At 41.9% G+C, this 26,317-nt stretch overlaps 1 protein-coding gene across 4 annotated transcripts in view; it reads right to left on the minus strand.

Annotated features, from left to right (window-relative positions):
• Window positions 1-26,317, minus strand: part of LOC114549067 (partitioning defective 3 homolog) — a 387,004-nt gene that overhangs the window by 246,858 nt on the left and 113,829 nt on the right. For all 4 annotated transcript variants that reach the window (XM_028569211.1, XM_028569212.1, XM_028569210.1 and 1 more), the window contains exon 3: window positions 15,674-15,848. In XM_028569211.1, coding sequence (XP_028425012.1) covers window positions 15,674-15,848 — 175 coding nt within the window. The remainder of the gene's footprint in view (window positions 1-15,673; window positions 15,849-26,317) is intronic.

The raw sequence follows: 26,317 nt of genomic DNA on the forward strand, positions 1-26,317 counted from the left end.
TGGACTTTTTATTTATCTGAAACCGCCAACCAAAGCACCGCGGCCCAAGTTTGTCTCACCTTAAGTTTAGGTGTATCTGTCGCACCAGAGCAGGGATAGACCAGGGCTGTCTGACCCATGTTCAACCCTTCTTTTGTCAATTTAAATCAAGCCGTTCAACAAAGGGTTGTTCCCTGGTCAGATAAGACCTGGGTCACAACCCGGAAGTGATGACCTCATGTGTTGGAAATGGGCGAGGTGGTTCTTACTCATATTCAGTAAGCAGCTAATGTTGTCACATACTCCAGTCCAGCTGTAAACCATCCTGCGTACCTTGTGTGGTTTGGTTTGGGAAACAAAAAGCATTCTGAAATAAGTGTATAGAACTAGAAGAGTTGTTTGCTGACTGTAAACTAGTATTACTGTATACTTTCACAAACTTCAGCCCCACAGTTTATAGTAAAACTAATTTAAATCAAACATTTAAAATGTTACTGTTAAAAAAATACTTCCCGACAGGATACCCTTTAGAGCTGGGCAATATATCGATATTATATCGATATCGTGATATGAGACTAGACATCGTCTTAGATTTTGGATATCATAATATCGTAATATGACATAAGTGTTGTCTTTTCCTGGTTTTAAAGGCTGCATTACAGTAAAGGGATGTAATTTTCTGAACTTACCAGACTATGATTTGCTTTTACCCACTTAGTCATTATATCCACATTACTGATGATTATTTATCAGAAATCTCATTGTGTAAATATTTTTCTGAAAGCACCAATAGTCAACACTACAATATCGTTGCGGTACCGATATCGAGAAATTTGGTCAAAAATATCGTGACATTTGATTTTCTCCATATCGCCAAGCCCTAATACCCTTTCTTCACACAACACTTTCTAAAAGGAAGATCTAAAAACTGGTTTATCCCATTATCTACAGTACTAGAACTGCTGGTAAGATGGCAGCACTGATATTCGCTTTCAATGATCAAAGAACAAGGTAGGCAAGGTTTCAACTGGTGACTGAATCAAGGGCTATTCAGCGAGGTGTGAGCTTGCTGACAGCCCAACTTGAACCCAGTCTCCATTTGAAGCGTGGATCATGTCATCACCATGCCCTAAAATGAGGGGGACAATATTTGAGCTCGGAACCTCCTGATCTGCAGTCAAATGCTCTACTACTGAGCGACACTCCCTGACATCACTCCCAAGCCTCACTAGGGAGATACAGCTAGTTGGGGTTGGGTTTGATCTCTGCTACTTGACTAAATTCCACATGACAAAGACAATTTGAAGCAGCAGGCTTTAGGAAGTGGGCAGGAAATTCAACTCCTCTTGTCAACCTGCATCTGCTCTGCTAGAACCAGACGCTGAAAACTAAACCAGCTCCAGGGTGATTTCCATTTCCAAGTCCATGTATAGGGTTGAAAATGAAAGAGACATTCCTTATGGAGATTAATAAATTGCTATTACTGTTAATACAAATGTGATGCCATGACAAAAACTAAAATATGCAACTGATCTGAGAAAATGCAAGAAACACTTCGCACACACGATCTGACTATTAGGGAGTTTTCTGCACTGGTGGAGTTAGTAATGTTTTCTCTTCTCATTCACGTGTTTCTGCTGCTTCCTGTAGGAGAATGAAAGCATCTCAACACATATTAATAATGTATAGTTTTAAATATATGCCAAAAGGTAAGGAGCAGCTTTTTCGGCATATCCAGACATTCCAGACCCAGAAATTCAGTCCAATATACCAACATGTGGTTTCTCAACATTTGCATGGGTAGCATAAGGGAAGTCTGCAGAGTAGTCACTGCACATTGTCAAATTAATTTCCCTGTTATGTTCAAATGGCTGACAGAAACCATTCCATAAGGAAAAAACAATAAATCAAGCAAAGTATGCGAAAATGTTTTTGCTTTGATCAAAGCTGTGATTGTGAGCCAAAGTAAGTACTCTGAAAGTGATCATGGTTGCGGGAAGATGGTAATGTGGTAGGGGAGTGTTCTGGGATTTCCACAGAGCTTTGGAGTGCATTGTATCTTTTGGATCTGATGAGAAACAGAAAGGAGGAGAGTAGGGGGATGAGAGACATTCTGTAGCTGTGGCCAAGAGGATGCCTCTCTCTCTCTCTCTCTCTCTCTCTCTCTCTCTCTCTCTCTCTCTCTCTCTCTCTCTCTCTCTCTCTCTCTCTCTCTCTCTCTCTCTCTCTCTCTCTCTCTCTCTCTCTCTCTCTCTCTCTCTCTCTCTGCAACTGATGCACACACACACACTTTCTCTGTCTCTCTTATAAGCAAGCTAGGACCAGATTCATCATTGTTTTTGAATACTTCAGAAACATTCATTGTGCGCAGTGTGCAGCAAAAACAATCCTGTTTTGTGATTTGATCACACCCACGCAGTAAGATTACCAACTGATACCGGTGACTTGTTTCAATTTCTTGATCTCAATATTCTTGATATTTGTGAAATGATTCGTTGGTCATGCATCTATATCTACAAATTGACAACGTGAGTTTTCCTTCAAAAACACCTTTAATAATGAAAACAATTAGCATGTACTTTCTTGCATGCACACTACCATGCTCCCATGTTGTTTACATGTATGCATTTGCATGTCTGAATGAATCACTGTCAGGCTGCATTAAGTTGGTGTTACATGTTTTTCCAGCCACACATGTGCCTGCACATGCCTCTGAGTGCTTCTCTCACATGTGCTTTGAAGCAGACAAACTTCACAGGTGACCTCCCTGTTGAAGACAATGAAAAAGCTTGGTGCAGGAGCGAGAGAGGGTGGGGGCTAATGAAGAGGGTGGAGGAGTCGAGGGGGTTGTTTGCAGGTCCACTGGGACGAGGAGCCTGGAGACAAAGAGATGCTAAACACTCCCGTCCCTTTGAGGACTTATCGTGCCGAGACCAGGAGGCTTTGCCCTCGGCTAATTTGACCCTCTTTTGACATACACAATGTAAATGAACCACAGAGGCTGTCACAGATTAATGAGAGAGACAGAGAGGAAAGAGACAGATTTTAAGTTTAAAACATTTTGCTTTAGCATCGCTGTACATTTATAGTTAAGTCAAATCAGTGAAACATTTTTAATTTTCTTTTTTTTTTTCACCTGTTAGTGCTCTTTGTTTGAATGTTCTGCATTTTAATTTTTTGTAGAGGAATACTTTTCAGGTTCATCCCACGTATTATATATATCCCACACTGTATTTTTTTTTTTTTTTTTTTGTGATCAAATGTTTTTATTCAACACACATACACAACCAACAGTATGTTACAAGTAACAGAACATACATGTAACACCCCCCCCCTCCTTCCCACACATAATAATAAAAAAAAAATATATATATATAATATACATACAAACACATACACATATATACATATACACATATACATATACATATATATATATATATATATATATATATATATATATATACACACACATATATTTATATTATACATATACACACACACATATATATATATATATATATACATACACACACACACATAAATATATATATATATACACACACACACACACACACACACACACACATACATACACATACATTAAATAAAAACAAAAATTACATTAATGAGTTGAAATGAAAAGCTGTACACTTAAAACAATATCAACCCACCCTCCCCAGGACCCCGTGGGCTGGCAGCTGTAATCGCAGTCGGCCTTTTAACGTCTCTGCTATTAAAAGCCACGTATCTATATTCACCTGTCTAGCACCATTGATACGAGCGGTTGAAAGTTCCATATAAACTATGTCTAGAAAGGTCAGAAGCCATTGCTTAATGGTCAAAGTGTGTGGGAGCTTACAGCGCACCGCCACCATTTTCTTTGCAGCCGTGAGCCCGGCAAGGACTATCCTTTTCTGACATTTAGAAATCTGTAGTGAAGAGGTGTCATTCAGTAACAGAACTGGTATTGTCGCTAATACTGTCCCCGAGACAAATGTCGACAGTTCTGAGGCAACATTTTGCCAGAACCGTGCAACAGGGGGGCACTTCCAAAACATGTGAAGAAACGTGCCCATGGTCTTCAGTGAACACAATGTGCATGAAGCGTCACCAATCATTTTCATCAGGCACAGCTTACGAGGGGTCAAATAAGTCCTATGGACAAAATTATAGTGGATCTGCTGGTGGTCTGGATTTCTAGAAGCCAATTTGACATTATTCCATACCCTGCTCCAGTCGAAATCTGGCTCTAGCCCTGGGAAATCCCTCCTCCATACTCTGTCTAGTGGAAGTGTCTGGTGTGAGGCTTCCCTTATGTATTGATATAGAGTGGATACCATGCCCCGTGAGTCACTTTTAGCAATGAACAGCTCGTGAAGCGGGTGAACAGGCAGGGGGTGCTGCCACGGTACGCCATGTGCCTTAAGAGCTGCTGTTGTAGGTAAAAAAAGAAGGATGTGCCTGGTAGGTTAAAATCTTCCTTTAGGGCTAGAAAGGAGCACAGCCCGTTTAAATCAAAAACGTCCCCTAAAAGGTGAATGCCCCCCTTTTCCCATTGGGGGAAGGTGATTGGTCTACTCCCCATCAACAAACCGTTGTTATTAAAAATGGGTGAATAAAGATGCCATCTGCAGGAAGAGTTACAATACCTTTCCACCGAGCGCCAAACCTCAACAAGATGAGAAATGATCGGACCAAATCGTATTCGACACTGCCTAACAGACACGTTCGCAAATAGCACATCTGCCAAAGACCAAGGGTGCACCATCTTCTCTTCCATCGCTCGCCCGGAAACCACCGACCGGGGATCAAACCAGGTGACATGCGGTCGAAGGTTGAAAGCCCAGTAGAACCATTTAAAGTTGGGAACTGCTAAGCCCCCGCTCAATCTGTCACGCTGAGCAGTGGAAGTTTTCACACGTGGACATTTTCCTTTAAAATTAAATTTGGAAACCGCAGCTTGCAGCTTCTCCCAGTAACCAGAAGGGGGAGAGAGCGGGACCATGGAACCTACAAAATTTATCCTGGGCAATATATTCATTTTAACAAGGGAAATTCGAGCTTGTAGCGAATTAGGCAAACTCGCCCATCTTTCCAAGTCAGCCAGAGCCGCATTCAGCACGTCAGTATAATTGTGTTTAACAATGCAATTCAGAGAGGGGAATATATCAATACCTAGGTACCTAAACAAAGCCGATTTTGACCAATTAACTTTAAAACCTGAAAGCGCTCCAAACTCGTCCAATATTGTTAAAAGGTGAGGGGTAGAATGTAGAGGGTCTTCAAGGAAGACCAAGACATCATCAGCATAAAGTGCCAGATGATGTTGTGTGCTTTTAACAGTGATAGGTTTTATAACTGATGAAAGTCGAATCATCTGTGCCAAGGGTTCGAGTGAGAGCGCAAAGAGGCTTGGGCTTAAAGGACAACCCTGGCGAGAGGATGTTGTTTCACACACCTCCGGTAGAGCTAAATTAGCTGCTCTTTAAACTCAGCATTGGAGACAGAGAAACAGACAAGAGAGTAAATCAACGTGTTCATTAATGACACAAGGGACAACTAATGAAGACCTCAAGCTCTGATTTGGTTTATTAAATTATTGTTTACATTTTGTCACTTGGCAGCTGTAAGTGCAAGTGCTTTGTAATATTATTTGTGGCCACAAAGGGAGTAGCAACTCCATACTCTTTCTTGGTCCAAATTTAGATGACTCTGTCAACTCTGCAATTAAATTTCCTGCTAACACTTCCTGTCTCTGTCTCATCCACAAGATTATCACTCAAAGTGGTACCATTGTGAACAGGATTCATGGCAACACTATAAATATGTTAGCATTTACAAATTGGATAAACGAGCTGCACATTAAGAGTTATCTGAGGAATCAGAAGTGGACGACGATGCCATATGTCAGATAGTGACAGGCAGACACATATTTTACTAAATGTCCTTCTGCTGAGTGTCTGAGATAACACCAAAGTCAGTGCAAACAAACTCTGGCTCCCTTCCCATGCTCCCTGTCACGGGGTTATGGCCAGCCACCATATGAGTCTATTTCTGCATGTCAGAAAGTGTAAACGGCTTTGTTTCCCCAATCAAGACCTCACTGCTCCTGTGTTGCTTTAAGTGTGACACAAGTGACCTGCAGAACTGATCTCAGCCCAGCTCAGGAAGTAATAAAGCAGTCAACACACAAAAATACACACACAGAGACAGACACAGACACAGACACACACACACACACAACTCCACGTGATTTAGCTATGGCTTTATTGGGATCCTGGCAGAAGTAATAATAGGAGTAGTACTGGTCGCACATTCCCAGCGGTGCTGAGTAGAGACTTTTACCACTCCAAGCACTTCACACTTCATTACCAATACACTGTCTTTGCCATTTAACAGTACCAGCCGTTGCAATAATTAGCTATAATAAGCCCTGAAAGCTATTATGATAGTATGAGTGTTTTTATGACTAATATTCCCAGTGACTATGAACTGAACCCCCACTCCTTAGCAGTTTAAAGACCCACCCTGGGCACTCCCTCTCTCTCCCTCTACAAGCGTGAGTATGATTTATAGTTGACATAACTAATAGCCTCTCTCAACTCAGGTAGAGGAAGGCAATTCAGAGTCTCACGAGGGCTGGTGGATTTAAAAAGTGCTTTCAGCTTGCTAATGATGAGCTTGCTATCCCAACATCCTCACTGCTGAGTGTGTACTCTACTCTGGAGCTATAGTTTGAGAGGTGTGATGCACAGTTTGAGTGGTTTTGGACTGTTGTTGAAGAAGAGTTGAGTAGATCTATGAAGGGCCACCATGACATAAGCACTTCCATACTCACTCGTTGAAGTAATAATAATAATAGTGATAACATAAAGTAATAATTCAATCTACACAGCTCTATCAAGAAGGAAATATCTCTCCATTCCCGTTCTCCTGTTACAAACACTGGCAAAACATTGTGAGAAGAATATCGTAAATTCATCCCGATACGTCCATTAAAACAATAGTGATTTGATTACATATAGCCACGTACAACACAGGGGAATGCATCAGTGAAAATAAAACAAGTAACTGGGCTTTTTTTAATTTTGTTGAATCACAGCTAACTAAATATTCAGCTCTTGTTTGCTGAGAGGATAAGCCTGTCATGACGATGGATAGTGTCACAGCACTGCAGAGGAGGAAAGAGAAACCGAGAGTCCTAAAAAAAGGCTATGTCATCACCGCTTCCTGAAACCAAATATAAATGAGAGAAAGAAAAAGAAACAATGAGAAAAATTTAAGCTCACCAGTTGAGAAATTGTGGCCCGTTTCTTGGCAATTCCATTGCCTGTAATGATAAAACTCAGTGAGGAATGGAAGGTGTTTCTTCCATCTATTCTGCTCGGCAGTTTTGTTTTTGAATACACAAGCTCTACAGAGGTAGGTCGTAGGGAAGGGTCTTAAGTACTGTACTCCAATGCTAATTTTGTTCCTATATGTACCCTTTGTAGCCCACTAGCCCACAGTAAATGGACCACAAAGCTGGATTAGTAACCAGAAAAGGTTCACCTAAGGTCCTGCCTTATTATTTGATTTTTTTACTTTTTTTTAGAGGTTGCTTCCCAGAAACACTGTCACCACAAAGCTTCAAGAACCATGGGAGGGGCCCTTTGTCAGAATCCAGTTTTAAGACCTTTATTATTTTAGTTTTCATTGTGGTAACGTACTAACAGTATGGAACCAAACACTCGTTGGCAACCAATGCATTGGGTTTATGCCTAGTTATTTGTGCACATAATTTTAATGGCCATTAAGTGTAGCGCGACTCACATCTCCCTACGTTGGGCTCTGTGCGATAATTCAGTGATCCAATGCTGGACAGCTCCAGTTGAACAGGCAAACGAAGAAATCCATCACCAGCAGAAATGATTAATTAATGTTACATGTAATGGGCTCTGTGATATCATCAGGTCAGGTCAGGTCAGGTCAGGTTCATTTATTTGTACCCATAGGTAAATTAAATTCCAGAGAACAAGTTCAGGCTATTTCTCAAACATATAAACAACATACACCATACACACAGAACAAAAACACTAAAATCACACTAAGACAATTTTCCCATCTTATTGCTATTCATAAAATTAATCACTACTGGGACAAAGCTATTTTTATATTGTTTTGTTGTACACCGCAGTACTCTAAGCCGTCAATTAGACGGCAGATATTGGAACTCATAATACAACGGATGAAACTGGTCACTCAGGATTGAAATACCCATGCGCTGTACCTGCATATTATACAGCGAAGCTGGGTTCAATAGTGGTTCCCCAATCAACCTGCTGGACCATTTCACAATCTGGTTAATAGAGTTCCGGCTCTTTAAAGTCAAGTTCCCGTACCAAGACACCAGAGAAAAAGAGAGTACAGATTTAGAGCAGGCGCACATACATGGAGGCCCTGCGGCCCTTTGCTGCATGTCCTTCCCTCTCTCTCTACCCTTTATACATACATTCATACATATGTCCATACATGTGACAACACTGACACATATTTGCGTTTTTTATACTATACATTCTACTGCCAAATTAAACAGAACCACCCATCAAGTGTGTGGTTATGTTTGTATTTTTATGGTGAAATGTTATGTTTGTAATGAAGTAACCCTAATATCCAGTTCAGTATTTTTTAAATGTCAAAGTTAACTTATTATCGTGATGTTATATTACATACTGTACAATGAGGAATTTAAGTAGGGTACAAAACACTAGTACAGATGGACTGGAGTATGCCACAACGTTAGCGGTCTACTGAATATGAAGTGTAAAAATGTAGTCCTGGGCCTTGTCCCATGTACTTTGAATTAAGGCTAAAATAGTTATAAAAAAAAAAGTTTATAAAAACTTGAAAACTGAAAGGGAAAGGCAGTAGAAGGAGACAGACACAGCCTACGTGAGATGGGTTAACCATCAGACAGGACCAATCAGCAGATGCACACTGCCACCGTTATCAACTCTGTGATTCTTCAGATATCTAAGCCCTTAGATCGCACTGCATCACCTGCTCACTGCCGAGAGAGTAAGTGAGAGATTGAAGAGGTAGTTCTGTACCAGAGAGAATTAGAAAGAGAGGGCAGATGAGAATGATAAATATCAGTGCCTGCTATCAGACCTAGATGCATGTGGTTCCAAACCTTAACCTGGTAGTTTATCTATAATTGGCAATCACTGCCTTTGGAAGTCACCCAAACCCAATGGGAGAGCCCATGGTGGGGATAGCCGTCCACTTCCTAAGCCTTAAATCTGAGATGAAAAATAAATTCTAGAGGAATACTTAGATACACTATCTCAGACATTAGTTTTTGTGCTTAAGAAAAACTAATGTCTCAATTGAGCAGCTTCATCTTTTTAGAATGTTTGGTGAGGCAATCACGCAATAAGGCTAAGCTACATCACTACATCACTATTTACACTTAGTTTGTGTGTGGGTGTGTTGTCAGTGGCCACTGTGCCTCTCCTCTTCTGTAGTGACTTTTATATGGCCTTGGCTGGTGGCAGGGAGCCTCTTTAATGGCAGTCCACTAAGCCAAATTGATTAGATGAAGGCCCTCCTCTTCAAAAGGTGTCCACACTCTCCTACCCCCACGAGCAATCTCTCTAATGGCCTCCCAGCAACCCTGTCACCACAGAGCTTTAAGGACCAAATGGGCGGAGATTCAAGGACCACAGGACCAGGTCAGTGGAGGAATGGACAACTCATCACCACATTGGTCTTCTTTAGGGATAGAAGCACCAGAAAATGAGTTTTTCTTGGCTGGGGTTGAAATTTGTCAAAGTGGTCACGGTATACCTATCAAAATGACAAGAAATTTTTAGTTTGATCTGTTCATCGGGTCAATAATGGATCATTGCAGTATCATTGCAATCACTGTGATCTTCTGTTAAGTGTTTTAAAGCCACTCCACATCAATGTCAGAGTAGTTTTAACCTCTGTCAATAGCACTCAAGCTTCTCTCATTTTTCTTGATTGTGTATCCGGTGCAATTGCCTTTGAGCCTATAAAAACTAAATAACAATGGGAAGGAACAATCACATAAAAGTAGTAATCTATGAAAGTCAAGTTCAAGGAAGACAAACCAATCCCATGCCAAAAAAGTTATTTCTGTTGAATACCCCTTACACACGTATAAGTGTGTGTGTTCACAGTGATCCTTGGGAATGCCCTTCGGGCCATGAAGAAAAAAGCTTTATTATTTGTCACATACATTTGTACAGAACAATGTAGTGAAATTCAATCTCTGAATTTAACCCATCGTAAGCATTAGGAGCAGTGGACACATACACATACAGCGTCCAGGGAGCAACTTGTGGTTCAGTGTCTTGCTCAAGGACACTTTGACATGTGGTCGGGGGAGGCTGGGATCAAACTGCCAATCTTGCGATTGAGGGGGGGGACCCTGCCTTAGACACTAAGGGTGCTTTCACACCTGAGCTGTTTGGTCCGTTTTAACTGAACCCTGGAGCGTTTCGTTGGATAGTCAGGTTTGGTTGGGGTGGTGTAAAGGATCATTCCAACTCTGGTGCGGAAACAAACTCTGGTCCACTTAAAGGTGAGTACCCGATCCAACCCAAATGTATCGAGTGAACCAAAAAACAGGGCATTTACTAGCCCTCAATTTAAATTAATTTAACGTTACACACAATGTACAGAGTTATATATGATTAAAGGGATGATAACTTTAAAATCTATAACTTATTATGACTATACATCGCTTGTTGTCTGTGTAACACATCATAATATTTCTCTCTTATCAGGGCCTGCCCTCTCCTTCACATCTTGGTAGCTGTTCGCCTTCTTCTAACAAATTAGAAACACCAAAGCAAAACCAGAAAACCCAAGATCAAATACATTTGGTGTTGCTCCATTATTTCTGAGACCAGGAAGGTCAGACAGGCCATTACTAGTGGAGTTATTCACTGGGCAAAGCTGACCTCCAATATTGTACTTCGATTCATTTCAGCCATACAGAGGTATTAAAACAACAGGCATTTGTTGCATCATTGCTGTCATCCAGGCAGTAACATAGGCAGAAATTACAATTAGGTGGGCCGAGCCCATCCAAGACCAATCATACTAAATAGGTTCTGATACACATAGGCTGATGTGATGTAAAAATCTATGTTACCCTAAATAGGCAATTACAACTATACTTGCCTGAATGTACCACAGTTTAATCATACAAGCATATATGCTACATCAGTGGTTCCCTATCTTGGGGCCCCAGTGACGCTAAATAATAATGAAAAATAATGGTTCTGCTGCACTGCCAGCAAAGCATGGACGTTTGTGAAAGGACTGCAGGTAAATGTACGACGATGAAGCTGCTCCAAAAAAAACATCCAAAATACCAAAGCAAAGGCAAGAAAATGTAGTGATGACCACAATTCGATCTAAGGAGCCTGACTGCCAATCTCCCAGTAAAATCGCTTTATCTCATTAACTATCCCTTTGCTTAACATTAGCTGATTGTTGCACACCTCTCTATCTCCCTCGCCCCTTCATGGAGAAACAGCTGATCTCAATTCGAAGGGGCTTTATTGGCATAGAAAACAGATGTTTACATGGCCAAAACAATGTTGAAAATCGTAAAAAAAGAGAAGAAAACCAAATTTAAATTATTAGCTTAAAGTGTAAACAGAGCTGAGCAACATTGTAATCAAATAAATAAAGAAAATAGGTTAAGTGATGTACACATATAAGCTCATATATACAGATCACTTTCTCTCTCCCCTGTAGGCAGACACACACACACAGCTGACAGACGCAATGGCATAATCGATACCCCGGCACGGACATGCTCAGTAACCTTAAAAATGACACTTTAACCACATAAACCATGCACAAACAGGAACTGTGTGGCCTCATAAAATAGGCTACGGCTCATATTAATTGTTGGTCATTTAAAATAGGCCTACTTATTTAAATTTGCATTTCTGAGTGCATGGCCATAGGGGTACCTGTGTACTTTAGCATAGAGGGACTGATGTCTGCGTTGGAGAATCAAGTGCTGCTGATGTGGAAACGGCTGAATTAACAGCCACGTAGGAGGCTGGTTAAAGGGTTAAATCCTTTTTATAGTCTTTATAACGTTATACAATCTATGGCCGTTACGACATGGCACTTGTTGAGGAGAAACTGGCGCAGGAGTAGGTGTCTGGGTTGAAAAATATGCCTGAAACTGAGCTAAATTCTCTTCCTCCTGCTCCTCATAACGTCTTTTTGTGACAAACTTAGGGAAATTGTTTTTTTAAATCACTATTAATGGAAAGCAGGCCTTTGTTCCTCTGTCTGTGCACGTAACAATGCACTCTCTGTACAAGGGATAGACGAGGGGCTGCTCGTAATCTGGCATTTGCGATATGCACTGCCACTCAAAAAGTCATATGATATCATCATATGTTAATGAAGCCTTCTTATTGGGTAGGCCTGAGTGCCAAATGGGTAGGCCCAAGCCCACCTAGGCCCACTCACAGCTACTGTACCCAGCTGCACCCAGGTTCTTATGGCCATACTTGAGAGACAAGAAACAGTTTAAACATAGGGAAAATTTAACAAATGGCAACCTGATTGCCAGTAATATAAAGTCAACTCTGGGTCAAATCAAAGGATCCCTACAAAGCTACAAGAACCATCAACATCCAGTGTTAGTTTAAAGTTTCAGAAATTCTCTCTTACTTCTAAAAGAATTTGAATTAAGTGGTGTGTAGAGGCAAAGGCAGCCCCGGCGTCCGTATAATTATGGGAAAATTACATTCATTATTGTAATTTACATCTCATCGCCAATCCAATTATTAGCAGTTTGACCTGCACGGCACGTTAGCATGGAAATCTAAAATGGGCTCCCAAGACGGAGGCAAAGGAGGGGTGGAGGACAGAAAGAAAGTGAGTGAGAGAGTTTGGGACTTTGGGAGTTGTAGGAGGGGAAAAACAATCAATATGGCTCTAAAAGATGATGATTTTAAATAGCCATAATTCTCTGCCTCAGAGCACAGCTACCAAGGGCACTGCTGCAACACTTTGATGTCTGATATGCAATATTGCTGCCAGTAATTTGCTCATCTGCATCTCTGGAGGGACCATCACATGTCTGTCTTGTTCATTTGCCTCAGTGTGTGTTGCCAGTCAGTCTGTCTGTTTTGTCCAGCTGTTTCTCCATCTCTCAAAATTAGTATTCACTAAACACATAGACAACTTCTGAGGTACTTTTGGAGTGAAGTAGAGTTGAATTAGGAACTTGTAAGTGGAAGAGAGTCAGAGTCCATTATTCACAGTCTCCAAGGAACAACCGTATCCTGTAAACAATGCAATCTCACTTGTATCTCGTTGGTAATACAGCCCTACACTACCTAAACTACCACATAACAAAACATTGTATTGGCCTTACTTGCCTGACTGCCTGATCAGCTGTATGTCCAGCCCCCTGTCTCTTTCCTAACATCTTCTTCACTGTTATTATCTCTGAAAAATTGCTATAGACATACCCATCGCAGTGAGAGATGTAGTGTGTGGGAAGCAATCAGTTCTTCTGTTTTACTGCAATTTCTTCATTATATTTCTTGAATGTGAAATGTTCAATGTACAATTTACATGCAAGGGACAGGCTTAGATGTGTGTTTGTGTGGGTCTGTAGAACAGAGCTTCCATAAGCTCTCCATTGTGGTATCATGACATGCTTGCCACTATAAAAAAGTTCAAGTCGGAATGTGAGCTAAATATCAAGCAATTACTGAACTTTCATTTAATTACTTTATTAATGAAACACCCTAAATTCACCAATTTCCTAAAATGATCCCTACTCCCCCTTCACTATCAACTACCTTGGTATGAAGTCATATTCAAAGCTTTGGAGGGCGAAGGAGGATATCGATAAATGCACTCGCCACACTCCACCATGAACCCACATATGGCACATTGAACACTAATAGACGTTTACTAGCTCAGCTTAAGTTACCATAAATAATAAACCCAAACAATCAAGTGCTATAAAATAGATGGCTTCTCTAGCTGATTGATGCATGCATATAAGACACACAAAATAAATTCAGCAATGAAGGTTCTTTTTATTTGAGTTTGCTACACAATTTGTAATTTTAAACCCACCAATGTTAAAATGTAGTTATGGAAGGAGTTACAGGATTGAGCCAGGGATTCAAGGACACTTTAACAGGGCAGAGACTTTCAACACAGCGTTAAATGTAGTTTTTTCCAATGAAAGGATGGTGTTTTTAGTCCTCCATCTATCACAAATGAACAGTTTTAGAAGGTATTCTAGTGCACCATCTTTGTCTGTGCGAGTGACTAAAGGTGCCAAAATATCTCTCAGAAACCAAGTCAATGCTTCAAATGTACTGTAGGTTGTTTTGAAGCCAGTTGACAGTAGGTCAGATAGCTTCAAACTAATCTGCCTCTCACACTGCAACTGGCTGACTTTCATATTGATCCATTCTCTGGAACAATTTCCATAAATCTCCACAGTCTAACAGGCAGGTTGGGAGAATCTCATGTAAGGGCAGGGAAGTATGGTCTACTGTTTTCATGTGCGTGTGTGTGTGTGTGTGTGTGTGTGTGTGTGTGTGTGTGTGTGTGTGTGTGTGTGTGTGTGTGTGTGTGTGTGTGTGTGTGTGTGAGTCCATGCCTGTATATGTGAGTTCTGGTTTGAATGTCTTAGATGTTCTTTGAAGTTTAAGACAGCCCTGCATCAGCTCACTGGTTCCACTTCACGGGACGTGAATATGTGGAGACGAGCAACATCTAAGTCAATGACTTGTGTGCCATTTTTTGGCTGTGTGCCGTGTGAGTGTGTGCAAGTCCACCTTGCTCTGGCATGTGTGCTCTTGCTCATGCATGACTGAGTATCCAGCTGTGTCTCAATTCCTTCCGTTGTGTCGGTTCATACCTGTCCGTCTAAGTGAGTGCCAGTCCCTGGACGCACTACGCAGTCTTGACAGACACTCAACTGTACACAATACACCTGAAGCGTGTCAGGTAAAACAGACGTTGGCCAGTTTGTTGTAGAGTAGAAGTTTAATTTGTTACAAGCTCAGAAAAGTCCCATGACTCACAAACATGTATTTGTAACCTGTAATCCCTCTGTTTTTTATTCCACATTATGACGGCCTAGGAGATTCAAATAAGTATAATAACTTTACCTAGGGTTGGTCAAATTATAAAATTATAATTATGCTGTAATTTAGCTTCTCTGGTTTTCATACCATTAATGTTAATGTGTAAATATTTCAATAGTAACTGTTAGCTTTCGGATGTAAATGCTGCTCGACTTCAAGTATCTCAGTTGACGGAGGGGTCTCCGACTAATAATTAAAATCTTTGATTTTCAGTGGGCAGCCCTAATAGATTAGCTGCTCATTCTTTAAAAGAAAACATAGCACAGGCCTTTTTCTGCATGTTCGTGCATGTGAGAGCCTTGCATGTGGTATCAGACGGCGAGGGCCATGATGAAACGTTGGTATTTTAAAAAATAGGGGAACGGTCTGTGAGAGTTGTGCAGAGGCAATCACAGCCCACCGTTTTTTTTCAGTATTTGGAGTACAGCTCCTTTAATACAATATGTAATGATAGCTTTATTTTAAGGTTGCAATAATGAACTAGTAGTGTTGATGTAATTTCATAATAATATTTCCATTGAACTCACTGGATCGCAGAGCGGACGAGGTGACCTCGATCTCACTGTTGGCCTGGTAGGGCTGAAAGGCCGACGCTGAACTCATGTCACCGGTGAAGGGTTCGGGACTCTGCGTACCGGTGGAGCTGGCACTGGTACCGTCCCCTCCATTGTGAGGATCCTGCTCTTCATATACTGCTACCAGCTGGAGGGAAAGGGAAAAACACATGTTTTAAAATTAGTGTGTGTTTTGAGGGGATAAAAACAGACAGAAATGTTACCAGTACTTTTGCAGTAATTTTGAATGAATGTACTGTACAGTATATAAGTGTGTTTTTTAATTTCACATTCAGATCACTCAAGAAGTCTTGTAGCATATCTCTCTCTCTCTCTCTCTCTCTCTCTCTCTCTCTCTCTCTCTCTCTCTCATCTTGCAACATCTGCAGTCATGTTGTGCGGGGTGTTCCGGGTTGCCAGGTTTGGCTCCCACAGCGAGCAGCTGCTGCATTCCCACTTAGGTGATAGGTTGCCATGTTTCCCAGGCCAGACAGGGAGACCTTTCTACACCATCCCATAATTATCGGAGTTTAACACACAGCTCATCACTACCAGCGTTGGGAGTAACAGCGTTTAAGTATAACGGCGTTACTAACAGCGTTATTTTTTCAGTAACGGAGTAATCTAATTAATTACTTTTCCCATCGTTGCAACGCCGTTATCGTTACTGAGAATGTAAAGTGACACGTTACTACAATTTGGTTGAATGAAGCGCGAGGTGACATCAGCTGCCTGGAGAGAGCAGGGGTGGGGATGATGATGACCCCGTTGCATATGACTGCACGCTCTGACTACAACTAAACACAAGACAGCGATGAGCCAGGGAAATTCAAAGGTAGTGTCCTCGAACTGGAAGTACCGGCACTTCTCGCTCATTGAAATTAAAGACAAGAATGTTTATGTAACATGTACGCTATGCCCAGGAAAAAAAGACTTTATCCACGTCTGCCTCAAGCAGCTCGAATCTTATGAAGCACCTCACATCAACACATGCTAATACGACACTTGTTGCTGCTGCTAACCCAACCCCAAGCCCAAATGCAGCTAGCGTGAGCTCCAGCGAAGGAGACGGAGCCACTCTGTTAAAACAAGCAACGCTCGATTTTTCGGGTCAGCAACAGGTGACCAAGGCCGAGCGTAACACATCAATCAGTTAATATAAACATCTTTGACGTTAAAGATGGTATAGAACGTTATAGTCTTATAGAACATAACAAATAACGTCACAGTTACTTTGCTGAGTAACTAATTACTTTTACAATCTGGTAACTGAGTTACTAACTCAATTACTTTTTGGGAGAAGTAATTTGTAACTGTAACTAATTACTTTTTTAAAGTAAGATGACCAACACTGATCACCACAGCCAACGCGCCCACTTAACAAGAGAGCAAGAGAGAGACAGCAGCCTGGATTATGGTGTGAGAGAAACACAAGACTCTGTTTCGTCTTTCACCGGGATGAAGACAATTAAATCGGCCAATGCTGATTGACTACATACGAGTCAAGGCTCATATGTATGCTCCTGGACTGAGACATAAACATAGAGACAGACAGAGAGAGAGAGAGAGAGAGAGAGAGAGAGAGAGAGAGAGAGAGAGAATTGTAAAGCATAAAACCTGTAGCAGTGGAGTGCCAACTGGTTTCCATTGCCAGCACAACCTGTTACTAAACCTCTCACAAAAAGATGAACCTCTTATTCCATTCAGACAGAGCAATCATACAGCAGCAGCCTGATACACACCATGCTATACAGGACAATAGGATGTATATTACAGACTTGAGATGAGTTCCTTTTTATGTCTTTGTGCTACCTGCAAATCTATGTAATAGAAGGCCATGGACGTGGAGGGAGCAACCAACAAAGAGGCATTAGACGCCGTTGGGAGCAAACAGCTTTTGTGTACCCTGCATCGTATTTTTCTGGAGGTAAAAATAGCACAAGTGTTTTTCCTTGTATTTGCTGTTTTCATCACCCTTATGCAGGGGAATCTGCATATAAACAAGTTTAGAAGCCCCTGCTCTTCTTTTTTTTATTTAATTCATATGCAGAGGATGATGCCTAAATGTGTATGTGTTTGTGTATATGCGTCGGAATTTATGCCGTTCTGTGAATATGCCGATGTGGTTTACTCTCGCCGCAATTCACGGCAACATCTCTCACGCTGGCTTTGCACAATTAAAGCAGGCTGCATTTTTTTCCTTAAGATGTTTCCTCGCATCCCGATGGCGTCTCTGAGACATACTTTATTACTGAAGGCTTTACCCATTTCACTCTAATCACGTTCCATTCCGATCTTGAAATTACATTCCTCAGGTTGTAAGGGTTTGTCACAAATCTGCTCAGTGCACCAGAGAGGCAATCAGAGAGGAAAGAGATCTGGTGCTGTAGAATAAGAAGGCCTTCATATTAGAAATCAGGCAGTTTTGGGGGGTAATTTGCCGAAGATTTGCTTACTGTAACTGTGTAAATTCACGTGTTAAGGCATGAAACGACTGTACTTAAATTGGGAAATCTGCCTTATTTCCATATCTTATCATTTCATATCTGGTTTCTTTAGAAGATGGTAAAACTTATTTCAAGAAGTGGAGATTCTTTTGGATGAAAAGATGTTTTGACTGAAAATGTTTGTGATAATGATGAAAGGAACAGCTATGTGAAGATGCCGAGGCGGCTGTGAACACAGACTAGAGTGAAGGGTTGTCCCCAGAGTTATTTACACTGCCCGAGTGCATGTGTGAGCCAATGAATCATTACTGACAAAGTAATCAGGCCTCCCATTCATATGTTGCTGGGAGTATTTAGCAACCTGACAAGCCCTCTGCCTGCCAGCTGCCCATTTAGAGAAGTGGTGAATACTGTTGTTGGTGTCGCGGCAAACATGATTCATTTTAAATACATTCCAAATCCCTCTAATTAGGTCCACTTCGCTATGCCTTGCATCCTTTCACCAGACACTCCAGAGCACTCTATGGGTATCTGACATGTACAGCCAAATTCATCCACACACCCTCCATTTCACAATCAAATGGGTCTGCATTTATCCTGCATTCAATATTCATGGCCTCTTAATAGTGCTCATTCGTCCCCTAAAAGGTTTACATGACATGTATGTTCAATTAATCACCAATGGAAATTTTCAACAAAATAGTATGGTACAGTTTATGAAACACGTTAGGAAACTATTTTAAACTCATATCAGAGAGATGTGGGCGGCAGGCATAGCAATAGGTGTAGCCATACTTTAATCATTTCATATCAAGTCTTTAGCACAGATGCATATCATATTAGCACCAGTCAACCATGAGTATAATTTATAAACCAAATTTGAAAAGTTTCTTAGTTTTCGGATTCCAAAGTTTATGCTTATCTACCAGGTCCAGTTATGACAGTCTTATCATTTCCAGATGTGCCAGCATTGCTTGTAGCCATTTGTGCCGTGACCAAAACATACGAACAGGGATGGAAGATTCACACTCATAATCAAAACACATCTGCACAGTATCTTTGGAGAAGGTATGGGCTGCCAGATTTTGAGAAGTGTGCCATACTGTAAAGCATATTCCTCGCCTCTCTCCGAGCTCTCTCCATCGTCATCCTGTCCTCTGTCTGTGCCGTGGAGTAGGGGGCACTCTTGGCCAGAGGGAAAACTGACACAATTGTTGCTTTTGACGAGACAGAGCTCAAGCTGCAAGCAGCAAAAACCATTACACAAACGCTTTCCTTCCGTCTGGGGATTGGTCACAGTCACTTAAGAACCTTAGACGATTTCGTGTTTTGATTTTTTTATTCTCACACTTTCCCCCTGTGGCTGCTTTGGGTTGGGTTGTGTTCAAAAGTTTTTCAAAAGGAGGAAAAACTTTTTTTTTAGCACTGCAAAAAGTGAAATGGCATGGCTAACTGTCAAGTGGCATAACAGTTGAGGCTGAGGAGCCAGAGCGGAGGGAGAAGAGGGGAGTAAAAGAGAATAACAACATGGTACAAACTACAATAAAACACACAGTTATATCAAATCTAAAGGTAGGAAAAAAGGAATGAGAGGAGGAAAGCACATGACAGGATGTGAGTTGAAGAAATGTTACAGTTTCCAGTCTCAGGATAAACTCTGGAGCGATTTGAAAAACCTATTTAGCTCCTACCTGCTTCAGTTGAGAGAAGCGAGGAAAAAAGAACTGAGTTTTATTTCATGGGCCTCTCTCTCTCTCTTTCTCTTTCTCTCTCTCTCTCTCTCTCTCTCTCTCTCTAGCAGGGAGTTACAACACTGCTGCTGCCTTAAGCCCCTGGAGCAAGGCTGACACTCATCCACTCTTAGCCTGTTCCACTGACTGTCACAGCAGTTGCCAATCAACTGCTATCTACCTGGAAGCCTGAGGGCTGCTGGAGAGAGCACAGGATGGAGAGAGATGATGATGAAGGGGTGAGACGAGGCGGAGGAGAAGAAGCAAAAGGAAAAGAGAGAGAAAGTCAGATGAGGCCGGGCATTCTCAGCAGCCTAGGTAAAAGCTGTATTTGGATTCAGTATTTCCATATCTGTAACGGAGAGAGCAGGCAGATAGGGCACTGAAAAACAGAATCTCAGGGATGCCTTTCATGTCGGCCTCCTTTGATCTCCTTCCGGCTTTTGGCAACAAGGGTGGAGAAGAAGAAGAGATGGAGGGGAAGTAGCTGAGGAGGGGATGAAGAGCTGTTTTGACAACCTCTCTCCATCTCTTTTCTCTCCTTTCTAATCCCCCCGGTACAAAACAGACCCTCCAGGATTTCGCGATGTCGCGATCGCAACAATTCACGCAAATTCAACCAATCACCGTGAATTCGGTGCGATTCAAAATTTTGACCAATCACCGAAACTCTACCGCAATTTTTACCAATAACCCGAGTTTCCCGCGACTTCAACCAATCCCAGCAGTCCCCCGTGCCAGACTTTGTGTCAGTATATGACTCTGAGAGCCACTGACCAAGCAGGAGTGAGAATGGATTTACGTAACACACGTACGTCGCCAAATTCATTTCCTTGTTTCTGATATGAAGACGAGGCGTGTGTAGCAACATCAATGTACGCTGTAACTTTTTTTTCACTCTAAAGTCGCTGAAAGCTGCTGCTGTTTCCTGTCGGCTCTCTGCTGCGGGCGGGGCTGCTGCTCGGTTCCCCCCGCAACTGATGCGTGCACACACACACACACACACACACACACACACACACACACACACACACACACGGTGAATGCAGGAAAAACCGGAGACGAGATGTACACAATGACCTAAATTGAGGACAGCTATGCTCGTTATTATAAGTGCAATGATAAGTTAAAGTCCAATAAGTACTTTATCAAACCGTATGAATGTGTGTCCCAGTCCAGGATCTGAAATTAAATAACAATGTAAAGATCAAAAAGCCACTGACACATATGTTCAAATTTGATTCATTCAATAAATTATTATTTTTTTGTCTTAAATCCACCAGCCATTTTCTTATGCCAACATTTGCAGCATCCTGAGCCTTTCTGGTAAGGTTACTAGGAAAACTCAGCCCAGAGTAGTTTTATTCTCCCTGAAACTAGTTTCCTTTTTATTTTTAAAGAAGTATACCAAAAAAAAACTAGCAACTTCATTGCAACACAAATACAAAAAACATTGCAACTTTTACCGCATTTTTTTTTACAAAAGCTCCCACAAAATCAGGCATTTTGGGCCGCAACAATCTCAAAAAAAAGGCCGCGAAATCCTGGAGGGATACTGACAAAACAGCCATACACCAAGCCACAGACCAAAGACACAAGACAACAGAGGTTATTAGTAGTCACAGGGCAGCGCTGGCAGTGCCACCCGAGACATGTAATACCTGCCCCGCGACGCTCTGACGCTAATCCATATCTGCTACGACAGCCTTTTCACAGCCGAGTGGAAGGGAAGGCTGACATGAGTCAACCCACGGGAAACCTGTCCGCTCAATCCACACCTTCAATTAAGGAGCACATCCAAAGTCGCACCAGGCTACGTCCTGCTGTGAATATTTATGGCTGCACAAAAAGTCACCCCTTTCATATGTATTCATTTGTCACACTTTATTTCTTTTCCCTTCCAATCCAAAAGCTAGAATTCAGTGTGTTACGCAGTGATTATATCGAAACAATAGGCAGATAAGCTGACTTTCTTTCTTTTCTTCTTCTTTGTTCGTGGGAATGTGAAAGGCTCTGTGCAAATGTCTCTTATATTTGCTTTGAGATGAAAGAATGACATTTCGGTCAGCGTATTTATTGGTATAATGGAGGAGTTGTGTTAAGTTATGCACTGACTAACTGACTGAGGTAACTTTCACATATATCCTGCCTCTGCTAGAAAATGCAAACACACACATACCCTCACACACACACACACACACACACAAACAGTCCAGGTTTCACCTCCCCTTCCCTTCCCTATCATTTATCATGATTTTATTGCAAGGGCACCAGGGGCACAAAGTTATTACAGGGACAGTAGCGGTGGAAACTGTGAAAGCCACAACACCAGAAACTCCAAGAACTATGTTGAGTAATAGCCATGAGCTACTATTCGTCATCCACACACCGCCCTTCTATTCATCCATCTGTCCATCCATCCATACGTCCCCTTTGACACTCCCCATCTATCTGTCAGGGATCCTTAAAGCATCCATCAAAGAGTGAGATTTCTTTTAAACGTCTATCCGTATGCAAACAGACCTCAGTACAGCCCTGATATGACAACACATTCTCACTCCCATTGTGTAAAATATGGACGCTTGGCATTGTTATTGATGTTAAAAGTCTCCTTTAGCGATTTATCTAAACATGCTTGGTTTGGACTATTGGCGTCACTTTTGACGCAGTTTAGGTTTAGGAAAAGATCGTGGGTGGGCTTATAAAAGGTGTGTTGGGGACACGTGGGACAAGAACGGGACAGTTGGGTTTAGGAAAAGAAGAAAGCGACAGTTGGGTTTAGGAAAAGTGACACGCAGGACACAAACCCCGGTCTCCGGAGTGAAAGTCCTGTGTTGTTTGACCCATCCACCACCCGACCAACCTCCTTACGTGGAATTTCGGGTTTTCATACTACTCGCTGCCGTTGTCGCTCTTAAAGGTGCTCTAAGCAATGTCACGCGTGTTTTAGGCTATAACATTTTTTGTCACATACAGCAAACATCTCTTCACTATCCGCGAGCTGCCTGTCCCCTAAACACAGTGTAAAAAAAACGCGGTCTCTGTAGACAGCCCAGGGTCCACACACGCCAACAAAATCAAAGTGGTCCAACCTGGACCATACAAAACCTACACAAACCATGTTCCAGCGTTCAGATAATAACGGACAAGAAAGATTTGGGGTGGGGGTTGGGGGGTAACCCAACATCGCTTAGAGCACCTTTAATAATATTACGTCATCTTCAAGCGCCGCGGAGCTGCTGCTCTGCCCAGTGCGTTCTATACACACGCTGAAGTGTGCTTACTGCGTCGTATCTGACGCAGAGAGCCACTGACCACGCGTCATTTTACGAGCTGGGAGTAAGAACGGGTTGGATATGACACGCTCTATAACTGCAGCGACAGTACATGGTCTTTTCATATCCCTCGAAGAGAATATGACCTTTACTTGTAACTTTTTCATGACCTTAGGCAACATCACAACGGAGCAAGCTTCCTCCTCCAATACTGTAGAGTTATCACAGAGTTTTCAATATTTCATACTTTCCTCCCCGTCCATTATTTCTCACACGCCCGGAGTCGAGCAAACCAACAAAGTGCTTAGTCCTGTATTTTCCCTGCTCATTAAGACCATCAAATATTCAAAGAATAGGTCTCGAGCACTCTGGCCTGCCATCACTAGCATTCCAAATAACCCTCAAATGGCACCCCGCAGCGCCTCAGAAGCATATGCATATTTCAGGTGCTGTCACATGGGGTTGATGCAAGGGAAGAGCGCCCTGAAGGCTCGCTAAGGCAAGGCCTGAAATGATGACACACATGTAAAGAAAATGTAATGCGTAACGATGCTGCGACACATGGAATACATCCTCCCGTTTATAACTAGTGACGGTGTGCAAGGGCAGAGGAGGAGGGTGGTGCGGAGAGGGGAGGGGAGGGGGGAGGAGAGCAGATGTAGAGAAGATGACAGGCTTAAAGAAATATAATCCCCAAACAAGCAAACGCAAGTCCTGAGATTGGTTTACGCTGCTGTTCTCGCTAAAACATGAAGTCATCATTTCTTTCACTTTTTTAAGGCAAAGCAGCTCGTAAGATAGATTCACTGCTGGAAGAAGAAAACCCGAGGTGGGAGGGGTGTTAAAGAAAAGAATGGGCAAAGAGGCAGTGAGAAAATATACAGAGCAAGCAAAGTTTAACCAGATTAGAGACTCATCCCTTTCAAATCCACTCGGCCAAGTTCTCGTCCCTGCCTTTGAAGTTTTTCTCCTGTGTTTGGGGAAATGAATTCACACATATTAGGGCGCCCTGTGTAAGAGCTACCTACGCAGTGCTGACAGAAGGGAAAATTCCTACTACGCCCCCGCCGCGTTCTCCCGTGTATATTAATACCTTATAACCCTTGGTCATATGTACAATTCAACACTATTGAGCCCTGGGAAATAAATAAGACTTTTTTTTTTAAAGGCACACAAAAGACCTTCGCTGTCTGCAACTTAAGAGTCAAGGGAGAGAAGGGAGATGAGGGAGAGGAGGGAGAGGAGGGAGCAAGGGAGGGGAAAATTATGACACATTCAAGAAAGCAATTAGGGTGGGTGTCCATAAGAAAGCCGGGAAAATGATGATCATCTTATGACCTCGATGGGCTAAATTACCATCAATCACCTGACACTAATTAACACTGCACAGACATGAAATAATGCTGAACTTGTTCCATCAACACGTCTACATTTTTCAACGTAATCATAATAATTATCCTATTCCATTCTAGGTGTACAGAAATGTATTCATTTAATTTCAGTGTGTCTACTTTGAATTCACACCTTTCACAAATGTAGTCTAAGATATTCTTCAGTTGCTATACTTTTTTGTTGCTTTAAAGGACTTTTAGGTTGAATGCATAGAAAGCAAAGGCTGTATCCAGAATAGTTTGTGTCGTCTTACCATTTTTTTAAGATATCTTCTATTGATTTCCATACCTATATTCATTTTGCTGTCTAAACAGAGTTGCTGGGGGCACCTTGAGGTGTTGCACCCTCAAACTGGTCTTAAAGAAATCTAATCAATGCAATGAACCTGTCTGCTCCCCAGTCTTCATCCAGCCCAGCCCCACTACTCTGCACACCCAATCTAATAATGCCGTTCCTCCTCTGCCCTGATTCACATGCAAAACAACAACCAGACAGTCTGTCTAGGGGCCGCACTCGCAAATACACATGCATAGAGATGAGGATGTGAGGGCACCCACCCATCCATACACACCCAAACTGCAGATATACGCACACAAGCAGAAAAAGTCATAGTTTGTGTATTAGTATTCCTCTCCCAAAGCTGTATTAGAAAAACCCATATTCTAACAGTGCCTTTCAGAGGGAAATGTCCTTCAATCTTTCATTGGTTATGCACAAAGCCAGGAGAGTAATTAAAAACTCCACATCCAGGGACCTCGGCACAGAGAGAGAGAGAGGGCCAAAAGAAAAAAAGGGAAAACTTCAAACATTTCAGGCCTCCCTGGTGGAAAGAGATGGAGGGAATGAGGAGCAGAAAGTGGAGTGGAGCAGACAGAAAGGGAGGGTCGTATCCTTGACAAGGCCATACATCCTCTGTAGTCAAAGCAGATGGAAATCAGGTATTTCATACCTTTAACAAGACCAGACCCGATCACTAACCAGAAGAATATAAGCTTTAAGATTGTCGTCTCATAAACGCTGGCCCTAATTACCTAAGTATTATCCGTCTCAGGGTGTTGGTGAAAGGATCTAGAGAAAAGCCCTCTCTCTTTGATTCTCAAAAGAAGACACCAAGAGCTCACATCTAACACTGATATGTTAGAGAGCTGTGAATTGTAGCTGCACTGAAGATATCTGGACATAGACCTTATTACAGAGAAATATTAAGAGAGACAACTCAGAACACCACATTTGGCCTAGAAAGCCAAGGTACATCACTCATAGTTTTATTTTTTTCAATTGTGGATTTGTACTTTCATTTCATTGTGTGCTATGTTTGCCTGTTTTTGGTTAAGAAGGCTTTCTATCATATGCTAAGTGTGATATCACTTTCAGGATCAAGAATATTCTTCAATGTCATAACAGATTCAAATAGAAATCTCAACCCATAGGCAAAGTACAGATCAAAATGCAATTCTAATTTGACACAAGGGACTAAGACTGACTTTCTGGCTTAGAGGTGCATATCCGGTTGCCAAATTAGGGTGTTGGTCCCCCTCCTGGGTGGCCTTTGCCCTGTCACCTATGACGGCCCTCGGTGAGCTGCCTGATAGCCCGGGGCCATGGACCAACAACAGAGGCTGTATGTGTGCAAAGACTACTTTATATACAAAGAGAAGCACTTTCAACTTGTAAAATAGAATTCAAAACAAATACTTAAATGTGCTTGACGACTGAAAGCAACACCTTACATGGAATACATTAATAATTCATGCTGTGCATTCAACTCTAATT

The sequence above is a fragment of the Perca flavescens genome, chromosome 22 (genome assembly GCF_004354835.1).
Source record: "Perca flavescens isolate YP-PL-M2 chromosome 22, PFLA_1.0, whole genome shotgun sequence".
NCBI classification, from domain to species: domain Eukaryota; kingdom Metazoa; phylum Chordata; class Actinopteri; order Perciformes; family Percidae; genus Perca; species Perca flavescens.